At 49.0% G+C, this 15,403-nt stretch overlaps 1 protein-coding gene across 1 annotated transcript in view; it reads right to left on the reverse strand.

Annotated features, from left to right (window-relative positions):
• The window catches only part of LOC130131424 (gamma-aminobutyric acid receptor subunit beta-3-like), a 59,201-nt gene extending 44,987 nt beyond the window's left edge, over nt 1-14,214 (reverse strand). The window contains exon 1 of the mRNA XM_056301100.1: nt 14,063-14,214. Within this exon, the coding sequence (XP_056157075.1) occupies nt 14,063-14,214 (152 nt within the window). The remainder of the gene's footprint in view (nt 1-14,062) is intronic.
• Between the last annotated feature and the right edge of the window lie 1,189 nt (nt 14,215-15,403).

Below are 15,403 nucleotides of genomic sequence, written 5' to 3' on the forward strand. Positions count from 1 at the left end.
CACAACACAACACAACACAACATAATAGAACAGAATAGAGCAGAACAGAACAGAATGAAACACAATAGAGCAGAACAGAATAAATCAGAATAGGATATAACACAACACAACAGAATAGAATAGAACAGAATAGAACAGAACTTAATGAATCAGAACAGATCAGAATGAAGCAGATTAGAGCAGAACAGAATAGAACGCAACACAACAGAATAGAATAGAACAGAATAGAACAGAACACAATGAATCAGAAAAGAACAACAGAACAGAATATAATATAATAGAACAGAATAGAACATAACTTAATGAATCAGAACAGACCAGAATGAAACAGATTAGAACAGAATAGAGCAGAGCAGAACAGAACAGAATGAAACACAATAGAGCAGAACAGAATCAATCAGAACAGAACAGGATAGGATATAACACAACACAACAGAATAGAATAGAACAGAATAGAGCAGAACAGAATAGAACACACCACAACAGAATAGAATAGAACAGAATAGAGCAGAACAGAATAGAATACACCACAACAGAACAGAATAGTACAGAATCGAACAGAACAGAATGAAGCAGAACAGAACATGAAAGAATGGACTAGAGCAGAATAGAGCAGAATAGAGCGGAACAGAATGAATCAGAACAGAACAGGAAAGAATGGTCTAGAGCAGAATAGAGCAGAATAGAGCGGAACAGAATGAATCAGAACAGAACAGGAAAGAATGGACTAGAGCAGAATAGAGCAGAATAGAGCGGAACAGAATGAGTCAGAACAGAACATGAAAGAATGGACTAGAGCAGAATAGAGCAGGATAGAGCAGAACAGAATGAATCAGAACAGAACAGAATGAATCAGAACAGAACATGAAAGAATGGACTAGAGCAGAATAGAGCAGAACAGAATGAATCAGAACAGAACAGGAAAGAATGGACTAGAGCAGAATAGAGCAGAACAGAGGGAAGCGGGACAAAAGAGCCTGCCACCGCCTGACAGTCAGCTAAGACAATGATTGGAAGGGATTTCCTCAGCGGGTTCTTGAAGGGTCAGCCCTTCATCCCGAGTTGCCCTGCGGGGGTATTTAAAGACAGCTCTGGCCAAAAGCCACACTTCGGGAGCCTCAGGGGCTAAAGGGATGAGCTTCTTATCCCCAGATTTGCGTGAGACCTGGTCCACCCACGCCGACTGTAGTAGTGACACGTTGGACCGCAATCCACTTAGCGGGTTGGGAGGTGCTTGGCCTCTGATTGCGGACATTAACCCCTGCAGCCCGCTGGAGGACCCCGCAGGTGCGGCTGCAAGCGCCTAATGGTGTTAATGTGTCATCACACCCGCACCTCTTTGTTTTGGTTCACCCACAAATTCACAAGTCAGAGAATTTGTCCAATTTTCTATTCTATTCTATTCTATTCTATTCTATTCTATTCTATTCTATTCTATTCTATTCTATTCTATTCGATTCTATTTGATTCGATTCGATTCGATTCGATTCGTGGTCTAATACAGTCTAGTCCAGTCTCTAGAGCATTGGTTTTCAAAGTGGGGGCCGCGGCCCCGTAGGGGGCCGCCAGGGGACGCCAAGGGGGCCTCGGCAAATTGGAGGGAAGATGAGGGAAAATGCTAAAAAAAAATTTTGAAAAATAAATTGAATTATTATGTATATTATGATCAAATACATTTTATTAAAAAAATGCTTATAATGGAAAACAAAAATATTCAGTATAATGGAAGGGTAACACTTTAGTATGGGGAACACATTCTAAGTACAAAAACTTAATTTAGAGTAATTTAACACTATGAACACATAGTCATTAAGTGTTAGTAAGGGCGAATAACTCTTCTTGTGGTACTACCACCTTATAAAGGCCATACTAAGCAAAGCATATTGAGATGGTACTACTAATAAGCAATACTTCTGAGGTTATAGAGGGAAAACTCATAGTTAATGGCTTACTGGTTGTATAATAAGGCCATGTAGAATAAGGCAGTAATGAGTACGTAATAATGACCGATTAAGAGCCAATATGTTGCTAATTTGCATGCTAATAAGCACCTAATTAATGGTGACTACGCTCCCCATACTAAAATGTTACCATTTTTCTTCTTCTTTTTAACATTTGCCGTAGTATTGTCAATGGGTTTTTTAAAGACATCTTGCAAAAAGGGGGGGGGCTGGCCAGAAGCTAATGCTATTTGGGGGGGGGGGCTTGGCATGGAAAAGTTTGGGAACCCCTGCTCTAGAGTATGTAATAATGTATGAGCTATGTACATACTTATGACGTATTGTTCTGACTGTATCTCACGCACGGTACCGATCCTGCATCTGAAACGCGTCACTCTGTGTCCAACGATATATTTATAATTATCCTCTTGATCCCTCCTCCAGTTACCGCCCCTCAAATCAGCCGTCCGTTTCTCATTTGTCCCCGGAGACAGCGAGCTCAGGGTGCTCCGCTTCGCGTGCCGTAAAGCGTGAGTAATTGCTGGGAAGTTGGCTTCGGACGCAGGCTCCTCCCTGCCAAATCCGGTGGCTCCCCCGCTAATAGCAACCTAATTACGAGCTCTTTTTTTTCCTCCTGACCTAAACCGTCTCCTGATTTAGGGGGGGGGGGCCTCCAGGGGAGCGACCTCCCAAAATTGAGACTCCGTAAAACGCCCCGCTAGCCCGCCAACACATCAGCAGCTGCCAAAATGTGCCCCTGCGGAATCGGTGCTCAGTTTGCAGACTGGCGAGGGAAATGCTGCCCCCCCCCCCCGTTTTGCTCCCCAGTGTTACCCGGTCAATTACTACCCAGCCTCCCCGCTCGCTGCTCCACCCCCCCTCTGCCGATCCGGGGAGGGCTGCACACTACCACGTGCCTCACCCGATACACGTGGAGTCGCCAGCCGCTTCTTTTCACCTGACAGTGAGGAGTTTCGCCAGGGGGACGTAGCGCGTGGGAGGCTCACGCTATCCCCCCCCCCCGTATAGGCGCCCCGACCGACCAGAGGAGGCGCTAGTGCAGCTACCAGGACACATACCCACATCCGGCTTCCCACCCGCAGACACGGCCAATGGTGTCTGTAGGGACGCCCGACCAAACCAGAGATGACAGGGATTCGAACCGGCGATCCCCGTGATGGTAGGGAACGAAATAGACCGCCACGCCACCCGAATACTCCCATTAGTGTCATTCTTGAAGTTGAGCAAAAAAAAAAAAAAAAAAAAAAAATGGAGTCACCTTAAGTCAGGTCAATAACTCAGATCTATTCATGCATCCACCGACCCGTTATGCATAAATCCAGCTGGTGACGACAGACCAGCGACTATACTGCATCTCCGGATTTATGGGTACGGCGGGTGGGTGAGGGGAGGCATCGAGAGATGTGATAAAGTTGGCACAGGTGTTTCCAGCCTCCTGCCAAAGCCTTTAGTGCGGCCCACTGCGGAATGAAATCTCCCTAATCCCCTATTCTGGCCCTGACCGTCTCCCAATTTCGGCTGCTGGCCTCCAGCCACGCAGCTCCGCAACGCACCCCGAGGACTCCTCTGACTCAAAGCAGACGGAATTGGCCGCCGCGGGCTTCCGCAGCAGCACTTTAGAAGCGCCGGCGTACCAAAACGGCATCTTTGGTGCACCCCTGCGCACCACTTAACGTAGAAGAAACGACGCATAGTGAGCGCAACGTATGAGGAGCACCTCCCCAACACTGGCGTCCATCTCTCTTTGGAGAAATAACAGCAGGGGCCAGGAAAATCCCCCTGAAACCTTCTCTCGGTGCCTGCGTTTATATCTCCCACTCATGACTAGTTTAGATACAGGCGTCCAGCGGGTGTAGCGGTCCACCCCGTTGCCTACCAACACGGGGATCGCCGGTTCGAATCCCTGTGTTACCTCCGGCTTGGTCAGGCGTCCCTACTGACGCAATACACAATTGTATGTCTGCGGGTGGGAAGCCGGATGTGGGTATGTGTGCTGGTAGCTGCACTAGCGCCTCCTCTGGTCGGTCGGGGCGCCTGTTCAGGGGGGAGGGAATGGTGTGATCCTCCCACGCGCTACGTCCCCCTGGTGAAACTCCTCACTGTCAGGTGAAAAGAAGAGGCTGGCGACTCCACATGTATCGGAGGAGGCATGTGGTAGTCTGCAGCCCTCCCCAGATCGGGGGGGGGGGGGGGGGGGAGAAAACCAGGACAGCTTGGAAGAGTGGGGGAATTGGCGGGATACAATTGGGGAGAAAAAAGGGGGAAATTAAAATAATAATAATAATTTTGATGAAAAACATTCACCTGGGTCTTACAGGTTAGCATTAGTTAGCTTCATGAAGCACAGTGCAGGTGTTACCTTTATCTTTATAACCACAGTTTAGCATCTATGATGCTGTTTTTTTCCAAGAGGTAAGTTTTCCTGTTTAGGTATCGAATACCCCCCCCCCCCCGCGTGCCTCGGAGTGCCCTGAGCTGAGGTAGTAAAGTGCAAAATGTTGGAAAGTTAGCCCAGGTGCTGTACTGTATCTACTAAAGCCTTGGACTCTCCCATTACACGATGGCATCCTCCCATAATCCCTTATTCTGAATCTCGTCACCTCCCCATTGAAGATCTGGGCTACATTTAAGCACCCTGGACCGTCTCTACTCCTATCCAGCTGCCAAGGGTGCACCCATGGAGGAGATGCTAGCTGTACATTCAAGGAGTCAGACTTGATCAACTTTTGATCATTTCTTGGCATCTGTGAAGCATTTTGATGAAGTTTGTTTCGAAGTAAAAAGTTAAATTAATCAATTTTTGGAGGATTTCATTGCCAGCCCCACCCCCCCACCCCACCCCACCCCAGTGGAGAAAACACACCGTTGCTAGTGGGTGTAGCACATCTTCTAAACTGACAGGTGAACTGTCCAGCGGTCGAGTGTGATTCAAACAGTAGATTGAAGATGATTGGCTTGGATAATTGATGGATGGATGGATGGATGGTTGGATGGATGGATGGAGCAGCTGGCACACACAAATACTCCCACTTATGACACCACCAACACCACAATACCAGAACAGCTTGTAAAATCACGTGAATTTTAGGTACAGAAACTCGAGTAAGATCTGACCCTACCGAGATCTGAGATGTTCCCAGCTCCGAGATTAAGTTCTACCATGGCTACTGACTGTATAGAAGGGCAAGGGGAAATGAGTTGAGTAGAACGGGACCCCTTTAATACGTCATCCCCAGGGACACGAAGCCAAGCCAGGGGTTTGGAAAGTGCAGGTTACAGTCAGTGTATAGGTTTTGGTGGGGGGGGGGGCACCGAGACCTGGCCATCACCATTGACAACACCGCGGTGACGCCAACTCGGCCTGCGAGGGATCTGGGTGTGATCCCGGACGAGCAACTGTCGTTTGCTGCAAACGTTGCATCGGTTGCTCACTCCTGCAGATTTCTCCTCTATAACATCAGGAGGATTCGGCCCATTCCTCACCGACGAGACGGCACGGGTGCTCATCCAGGCTCTGGTCATCTGGACTATGTCAACTCCCTCCTTGCTGGCGCCCCGGCGTCGGCCATCAGACCTCTGGAGTTTGTTCAGAAAGCTGCAGCTCGTCTGGTGTTCAACCACCCTAAGTTCTCCCACACAGCTCCCCTTCTCATGTCCCTACACTGGCTCCCAGGAGCTGCTCGCATCAAGTTTAAGACTCTGGTGCTGGCCTACAGGGCAGTGAAAGGAACAGCTCCTTCCTATCTCCAGGCCATGGTCAAGCCCTACCCCCCCGCCCGACCACTTGGCTCTGCTGCCTCGGGACGCCTGGTTGCCCCGTCGCTCAGAGGCCCCTGCTGCCGATCGACCCGGTCCCGGCTCTTCTCTGTGCTGGCCCCACAGTGGTGGAATTAACTCCCCACTGATGTCAGGACAGTGGAGTCGGTGCCCATGTTTCGGCACAGGATGAAAACTCACCTCTTCAAGAACCACTACCCTGTTACTTGTTCTTAGCAACTATTGTATTCACTCTGTTTCTTGCACTTTTACTTTAGCACTGGTTTTGCTCTTAGATGCTTGTTTAGATGCACTTATGACCTCTGATGACTCGTAGTTCTCCTGATTTCCTACATTTAATGCACTTATTGTAAGTTCCTTTGGATAAAAGCGTCGGCTAAATGACTGTAATGTAATGTAATGTAATTAAAGTAATGTAATGTAATGTAACGTAACGAAATGCAATGTAACTTAATGTAATGTAATTCAAGTAATGTAATGTAATGTAATGGTAAATATGTTTATATCATCCGGTGTCCTTGCTGAGATAACCACACTAGGAGTAACTGTTTTGATAACATTCTCACCCCCTCCCTCCCCTTTTCTCCCCAATTGTACTTGGCCAATTACCCCACTCTTCCGAGCCGTCCCGGTCGCTGCTCCACCCCCTCTGCCGTACGGGGGAGGGGCTGCAGACTACCACATGCCTCCCCCGATACATGTGGAGTCACCAACCGCTTCTTTTCACCTGACAGTGAGGAGTTTCGCCAGGGGGGATGCAATGCGTGGGAGTATCATGCTATTCCTTCCAGTCCCCCCCCACCCCCCGAGAGTCGCCCCGACTGTCCAGAGGAGGCGCTAGTGCAGCGACCAGGACACATACCCACATCCGGCTTCCCACCCGCAGACACGGCCAATTGTGTCTGTAGGGGCGCCCGACCAAGCCGGAGGTAACAGGGGGATTCGAACCGGCGATCCCCGTGTTGGTAGACAACGGAATAAAACCGGATGCCCCCGACAGTTTGCATTTCTAAATAGTAGTTATGAATCTGAAAAAAATATCCTGCAAAAAAATAGAATATATATATTTTTTTGTGAGTGTGTTGGGGTTGTTTTGCCTGTTTCGGCTGCAAATTCCCTTGTTTCCCCAGACGTGCGAGGAAATATGTAAAAAAAATATCTGAAAACAGCGACAGTTAATGACCCACGTGTGTTGAGATAACGTGCAGGAATCAAGACAAAGCCTGGACCGAGCCGGGTTTCGGAGGAACGAGCTGGCACGTGACACACAATATTATTAAAAAAAATGAAAATAAATGCACGCTCTTAAATGGGGAGAGTGAATTCAGAGGCGCCTTCCCCATCACAGACCGGCATTGTGAATTACACAGAATGAAGCAAAATCAAAAACTCGTGGCAGACAGTGTGAAGAGCCCTCTGGGACTCAAACGTGATTCAGGGACGCACAAATACACGTGACCTGACTCTACTTCCTCTGCAGTAGAAAACCAGTCGCAATGTGAAAACCATATTTACATGTTTCAAAGCTTTGTGGGGGCAGTGGAAATAGAAGAGCTTCGTCAGCAGGGCATCTTTATTTATTCTTTGGTAAAACACGCGGCGGAAGTTGGTGTGTCTGCGCTCGAGATTTTCATCACAAGTGTGACGCAATTACATCACATCCGAGATAATCTGGGAGGGTCTGGCGGAGATCACCTCTGACCCGGCGCCGCGGTTTAAACACAAACACTCTGGCACGCACGCACACGCACACGCACACGCATATACATGCACGCACGCAGACAGACGCGCTAACACACGCACACATCCATGCGCACACGCACGCACGCACACACACATCCACGCGCGCATGCACGCGCAGACACATTCATGCGCGCACATACACACACAAGCATGAAAACAGACAACATTCTGTCTGTGGTCTTTAGTGCGTCGTTTCGCGCGCACGCGCATACAAACGTGCACGCGTGCCGTGCGCGTATACAGCTCAGTTCGCAAAATGTGAGCAAAACTGACGGTGCAATCTGGGAGACTTTGCTTGTGCAAGAGCGTATGTGTGCGTGCGTGTGTGTGCGCGCATGCTTGTGCGTGTGCGTGCATGTGCGCGCATGCGTATGTGTGTTTACAGCAGGGCATTACTATTAATGCTCAGTGAAGCGGGTGTGGATCAGGGGGTTTGGGAGTGGACTGCTCTGGAATTGTGACCCATTCCTAAATATCCAACAAGGGTGACATAAGTTCTTTATGTGTCTATCTATCTATCTATCTATCTATCTATCTATCTATCTATCTATCTATCTATCTATCTGTCTATCTGTCTATCTATCTGTCTGTCTGTCTATCTATCTATCTATCTATCTATCTATCTATCTATCTATCTATCTATCTATCTATCTATCTATCTATCTATCTATCTATCTATCTATCTATCTATCTATCTATCTATCTATCTATCTATCTATCTATCTGTCTATCTATCTGTCTGTCTGTCTGTCTGTCTGTCTGTCTATCTATCTATCTATCTATCTATCTATCTATCTATCTATCTATCTATCTATCTATCTATCTATCTATCTATCTATCTATCTATCTATCTATCTATCTATCTATCTATCTATCTATCTATCTATCTATCTATCTGTCTATCTGTCTATCTGTCTATCTAGCTATCTGTCTGTCTGTCTATCTATCTATCTATCTATCTATCTATCTATCTATCTATCTATCTATCTATCTATCTATCTATCTATCTATCTATCTATCTATCTATCTATCTATCTATCTATCTATGTTTATGTGGTATACCTTGAGGGACCAGTGAAGCAGTCAGGGCTCAGCACAGTCTGGCTGCAGCCAGTCTGACCAGGGTTGTAGTGGTTCGCATCCGGCACAGATGAAACCACTTCCGCTGACTGAAGGGTTGGAAAGCTGCAGACGGTACACGAGGAGCACGTTGTGACGCTGCACTGTGTGATGACTTGTTTCTCCTTCTTCCTCCTCCTGTCTCTTTCTCTCTTTCTGTCTTTCTTTTCAATTGCTCTCGTCCTCATTTCTCATCCCCCCTCTCGCTTTTCGTCACTTCATCCATCCGTCATGTTTTCTAAAATCTGTATACCAACATTCTCTCTCTCTCTTTTAGATGCATATCCGGTATCCGAGGTGGTCTACACGTGGACGCAGGACGCTGCCAAATCCGTGGTGGTGGCAGAGGACGGGTCGAGACTCAACCAGTACCACCTCATAGGACAAACCGCCGGCACCGAGGACATACACACGAGCAGAGGTGTGTGTCAATCAATCAATCACAACCAAGCTCAGACGAGTCCACCCTTCATCCAATGGGGTTCACCGCCAGCTCAGACCAAACACACTTATACCCCGTACCCTTCCCATAATACCCCCCCCCCCCGGTCGCTGCTCCACCCCCTCTGCCGATCCGGGGAGGGCTGCAGACTACCGCATGCCTCCTCCCATACATGTGGAGTCGCCAGCCGCTTCTTTTCACCTGACAGTGAGGAGTTTCACCAGGGGGACGTAGCGAGTGGGAGTCCCCCCCCCCCCCAACAGGCGCCCCGAACGACCAGAGGAGGCGCTAATGAAGCGACCAGGACACGTACCCACATCCGGCTTCCCACCCGCAGACACGCCGGAGGCAACACGGGAGTCGAACCTGCGATCCCCATGTTGGTAGGCAACGGAATAGACCGCCACACCTCCTGGACTTTCCATGATATCTTCCATAATATCTGCGTCCTTCCTGTCTAGCAAAATCCTTCCCGCATCCTTCCTGTCTAGCAAAACGGCTGTGGCCCGGACCCATCCCACAAATATGGGCCCAGAGGTGGTCCATATTTGTTTTGTGATATTTGGGCCATATCCACCATTCACCACACGGGGCACTTCAGGGTCACATCCAGATCACATGTTGCCCAGAGCGCCGCATCGTTGCCCAAAAACGCCCCACGTGTGATCTGGCATATTTGGGCCATATTTGCTATTATCCGTGTGGGCCACTTCAGGCTCACGCCCATTTTGTCAGGGCCAGAAGAAGACCATCAGTGCCGCGTCATCGCCTGAGGTGGCCTACATCCGAAGGGGGAGGGGGGGAGGGGGAGGGGGGACAGCAGATTTCAAAGCGGTCTCATTTTCACCTCTCTTTGTTTTGACGTGCCGTTCCGTACGCCGAGTACGACCGCCATAACGTCAAATAACGGGATGCGGCTCATTCCGGGAAATGAAGACATAAATGGTGTCGGGAGAGAGGGGCGTGCGAGGGGGAGGTGGGGATGGAGAACCGGGGTAAATGGAGTATGGACACGCGGCCAAGAGATCAGAGCCAACGAGTGTGCGTCTGTGAGTTGGTGTATGTGTGTGTGTGTGTATGCCTTTGGGGGGGTGGGGTGTTTGGGTGTGCGGTTGTGGTGGAGTGGTTGGTGGTGCTGGTGAGGTGGGGTAGGAGAGAGTGGCCTATCCGTCACACGACCAGCTGTCCACGGGCCTCGCCAGTGCTGTAAGACAACCCTTATCCCCTGCATGAGCCCACACACACACACACACACAGAAGCCTGAGATCTGGGGTTAATCCCCCTGCCAACCACCCCATCGGCTTTTGCATAAGAAGACGACGTCGCAGATCCCACCAGCGGATTGGTCGGTTTTTTTTTTCTTTTTTCCGCAGGGCGCCAAGTTGTGCGCACCTGTGCATGCGCGCACACGCGGGTGCGCAGGGGGATTGGACAGCCTGGCTGTGACACATGGGTTCGGGGTGGGGCTGGGTCGGGGGGAGGGTGAGGGTGAGGTTGAAAGCCATCTGCTTAATACCCTTATGTAAAACGGAACCGCAATACCCCCCCTCCTCTCCCCCCTCCCCCCCCCCCTGTCGACGGCAGAGTCATTATCAGAAAGCGCGGATTTCCCCCCGCTGTTCTGGGTGCAGGGCCGTGGATGAAACCAAGCCTGCATCGTCTGACTGGAGGGGGGGGGGGCTAGCTGGTTCAAACGAAGGGTGCGCTGCCTGGCCCAGTAGGCTGACTGCTTGTTCTTCTGGATGGCTGGTTAGTTTTGCTGGGTCACCGGCCGGCTGACTGGTTGAGCAGCTGAGTTTCCGGCTGAGCGGTTTGCTAATCGTTTGTCCAGGGAGACGAAGTGAAAGGCCCAGTAGTGGTTTTGGTGGCTGTTTATTTGGCTGGCTGGAGATGGACTTGCTGACTGGCTGGTTGCCCGTCTGGTTGTGTGACAGATAATGTGTCTGCCACATAACCCCCCCCCCTCTCATAAAACAGCACCGGGTAGCATATTTGGACTCGTTAAATTCATATTGGGGGCATAGTGTGATGGCGATGGGAGGATGACTCAGTCGCTGTTCAGCTCAGGTCCATAAAAGACGCGTTTCCGCGGTGCATTTTGGTCTGCCGCAAGGCAGCGAACCGCCCGGGAGATACAGAGATTGCATTACAGCACATATAGGAGTAGAACAATTCAGCTTCACCTCCTCTGTGAACAGAGCTCCTCTGCTCCTGCAAGAGTCTTTTGAGCTAAGGCTTGCGAACCAATGCAGAGTTGCTGTTGCTACGCTATGAAGCAAATAAGTAAATAAATAAATAATGAGTCACATAAATAGCTAAATAAATACATACATACATCAATAAAAATAAGAAGTGCCTTGTTTGTCCTTGCAAAAGTGATGTAGCGAATTCAGGGGCAGCTGGGAATCCGCCGCAGCCGGGAACCGAACGCGGGTAGCCCTGACCCCGGTCGACCGCGCTAACCAGTCAACTAAAGGGTCCGACCCGTTAGCTAAGGGCTAGCGAGTTTAGTCATTCGTGGTCGTTACACTACCCCCCTCCCCCTGCCCCTTCGGGAAGCGCGTCCTCGCGCTTCGGCATACCACCTCCCTCACGCCTCTGGGCGCATGCGCTTCCGATGGCCTCACGGTCTCACCGCGCCACTTCTGGCACCAATGTAACGAATTCGGGGTTCAGTCAGGAATCCGTCGCAGCTGGGAATCGAATACGGACAGCCCGCACCACATGCGACTGCGCTAACCAGTCAACTAAAGGTTCCGACTCGTTAGCTAAGGGCTAGCGAGTTTAGTCGTCTGTGGTCGTTACGCTGACATAAAGGATGTTACCAAAATCCCAAAACTTTCTGGGGCCGCTTGAAGTTTAGAAATGCCCGCAAAATATGTTGGCAATTTCACCAGACGCAAATGTCCTCAAGCCAAAAAAAAAAAAAAAAAAGGATCATTAAACGATGACAATGACGACATCGGTAACTGTGAGAAATTCCCTGGATGTGGTGAATTTCTTCCGATCTTAGAATTTGTCATATATTCATTTGTACTTTTCCTTTAGTACGAGAGGTTTTCCAAACTGACCAAATAATGGCTCCCACAGAATGTGCCCTATTTGGAAGGCGTGCTGTGTACATTTCTGTGTTTGACGACCCCTGAACTCTATCTCGCGCGTGTGCTGAGCAGCTGGAAACCAACAGAGCAAACTGTTCACAGATCCAGTTGGACCAAGGTCTCGTAAAGACAGCAGGTCATCATGTTGTCCAAAGCCTCTCTGTCTGGAGGCTGGATAAGTCTGTGGAGCTTGATGATGAGTTTCAGTGTTGAGGTCAAAGCTCATTGCAGAGACCAGATCACTTAATGACCAAATATGACACTTTCAAACGGGTCCAAACGGCGCAACTCAGCGTCCACTGACCTTAATATATCGATATATATATATACTTAACAAAGTACGAGAATTACTTGTTTATATCCAGCCCCGTCAGTAACAATTTATGCATCTCACTACTAAGTTAGTTGCAGTGTCCTTAGATGAAGTTCAGCTCCCCTCGGTAGTAATGAATGAATGAACCCTTAAGTCAATTCCGACATTGCTGCTTTGGTTGAAGATGGAACAGGACCAGTAAAACACATTACTTCATCGTACAGTGCCCACTTTGGAAATATGACGCAAATGAGTTCAGCTCATCAACAAGTATTTCATATGTACATTTACAACAATCATTTAAAGAATTGTGGAGCAAGGTGATCGACTTACTCGTTTATTCTTATGTTGGTATTCACTTGATGAGATTATTTATTTATTTATCACTTAGCATAGACGAAAAACGCCCACTTCCTGGCCCCCTTTTTGTGGGGTCTATTTTCACAGTTAATCCATGTGCTGTCTGGCCAAGCTCCGCAACAATAGCTAGGGAGATGCTAACGTTAGGAGAGAAAAAAATACAGAGTGCCACCAGGTGACCTCCCAAAGCTTCTCTTGAAAACATCTCCAACATTCATTTTTGGATAGCGCCACCTAAAAGAGAACAGACATTGCGTCTGCTTTGGGAGCACAACTGGGTGTGATTCGTAATACTGTAGCGAGAATCCAGGGGGCAGAGCGGGTAATCGAACCTAGGTCCCCCCGCACAACGGGCGACTGCTCTGACCAGTCAACTAAAAGGGCCGACCCCTTAGCCAAGGGCTAGCGAGTCTACACATCCGTGGTCGTCACAATACCATAAGTAGATATTTTGAAAACGTTTTTCTTGATGCAACAGGATAAACACTAGCCATTATATTCAACGCCAGAGGTATCAGAATTAGGAAAATCACGAGCTACACTTAACGAACATATTCGTTCCTTTACCAATGCTAGCTAATTAAGTTAGCGTGCCAGTTTCTTTGAACAATATTCTGAAAACCCTTTCCATCGGTTTTTGTTACTGTAGTTTAGATACGTTATCACTACTGGCGAATGGATGTGGGGATGGGATGGTGTTGTGTGCCAAAGTGGACGGATAACGTTCAAAGCTAGCTCACATCAAGTAATGCCCTCCTTGAGTTCAGGTGAAGTAACGGGATGGAGATGAATGGATCCTAAATTAGCATGCCTAATCTTAGAGACCGTTCCTTTTTTTAGGCCTCAATACAGCAGGGGATTAGTCTAAAAGGTCTCCGATTAAAGTCTTGATGTCGTTAAAGATCGTGGCCTCCCCCTTCTCAGACGACTAGAATCCTTCTAAAAATAGTTCCCATTCTAAAAGGAGAACACGAGTTTATAAGTGTTGTTCTGATTCCTATGCTTATCTTAGCGTGCTGGAGAGGAAAGCTTTGCCATGACAGGTCAGAATGCTCTGGAGGACCAGCTTGGTTGACACTTACGGGCCAAGATGGTCCCTCTGTGCCATACCACTACTGCCTTTTCCTCGTTTTCGGAAACAAATGCTGGTGGAAATAACAACTCCTGTTCCTTCGCATACACTTTGAACCAGTCTACAAGGCATGTCGATGTGAAAACACAAACAACTGCTCCGCTTCTACTCACCAGTTGACTAGCATGGCAGCGTTGTTCTCAGAGATAAAAGGGAGTTCCCCGTGGACTCTCAGCAACAAGAATCCCTGGGAGAAAAGCAGTAAAATCCGCCAGAGGAACATGTTCCTCCGTGTTCCTCCGCCTCCAGTCCTGTCGGGATCCATGCATCAAGGGGAAAACTGCTCCCGGGTATTCCCGGGCGGGTGACACCTAGGGTCCGGATGTTCCCGACGGCAGGATAAGTGGATGGGGTCGTCCTGGGGCAGGTGGATGGCAGTCATGGGGACGTCAGAGGGCCTGGCTGATGGGGCGGAAACTGGAAGTTCTCCTGGTGGCAGTGCAGTTGTCCTGGTTGACCCATGGTGGTGGTGGTGGTGGTGGTGGTGATGATTTCGGGATCGGGAGATGCTATGAGGTGGCGGTCATTTCCAAGCGCCAACAAAATACCTGTGACATAAAAATAATTTTACCTCCTGTCACTCTCGGGCCACCGTCAGAACTCAACCCCACCAAAGCACGTCCTCTCAGTTACCTCCCTCTCATGCTCACTGGCCCAAACCCGGCGCAAACGAGCCGAATTCACCAAAAAAACAACTGCAGAACAGCAGAGGGGGTCAAAAAAATCACGCGAAAGAAAGACGGGAAGTTAGAAGACTTCCACGCAGGTTATCCCCCCTCCATCCCTCCAGCGATTAGCGGTACCTAGTGTCCCTCTTGGCAGCAGTGAGAGAAAATATTAGTCTGTGTTGAGGTGCGTGTGAGTGAGTGTGTGTCCTGTTTGTGCGTTGGTCTGTCAGCAGACAGAGATCATGCTCCGTGTGCGTTTCCGAGTCTGTGTGAACGTGTGTGTGTGTGTGTGTGTGTTTGTGTGTTTGTGTGCGTGCGTTTGTGTCAGTGACGGGATTGGAAGAGTGGGCAGGGCTCAGCACTTTGTGTGGCTTCCCAGGACAGACACTCTCTCTCTCTCTCTCTCTCTCTCTCTCTCTCTCTCTCTCTCTCTCTCTCTCTCTCTCTCTCTCTCTCTCTCTCTCTCTCTCTGTCTCTCTCTGTCGCTCTCGCTCTCCCTCCCTCTCCCTCCCTGATGGTGGGATGCAGATTGTAACCAGGGATTAGGAAGGTTCAAAAATCCGATTTTGCCTGTAGAAAGCTTCATGTATTACTCTCTTTGTGCCAGTGTATGTGTGTGTGTGTGTGTGTGGGGGGGGGGGATTGTGTGTATGTGCTTGTATATGTGTGCTCTAGTGTGTGGAATATAGTCAGTGGATTTTTTTTCACAGTTCAGCAGAGCCTCCTGTCTGAAACTGCTGCTGGAAAGAGTTTCCCCCTCCAAAGCATCAAATGCAGTCCTCAGAT

This window comes from Lampris incognitus, chromosome 21 (genome assembly GCF_029633865.1).
Source record: "Lampris incognitus isolate fLamInc1 chromosome 21, fLamInc1.hap2, whole genome shotgun sequence".
Lineage (NCBI taxonomy): Eukaryota > Metazoa > Chordata > Actinopteri > Lampriformes > Lampridae > Lampris > Lampris incognitus.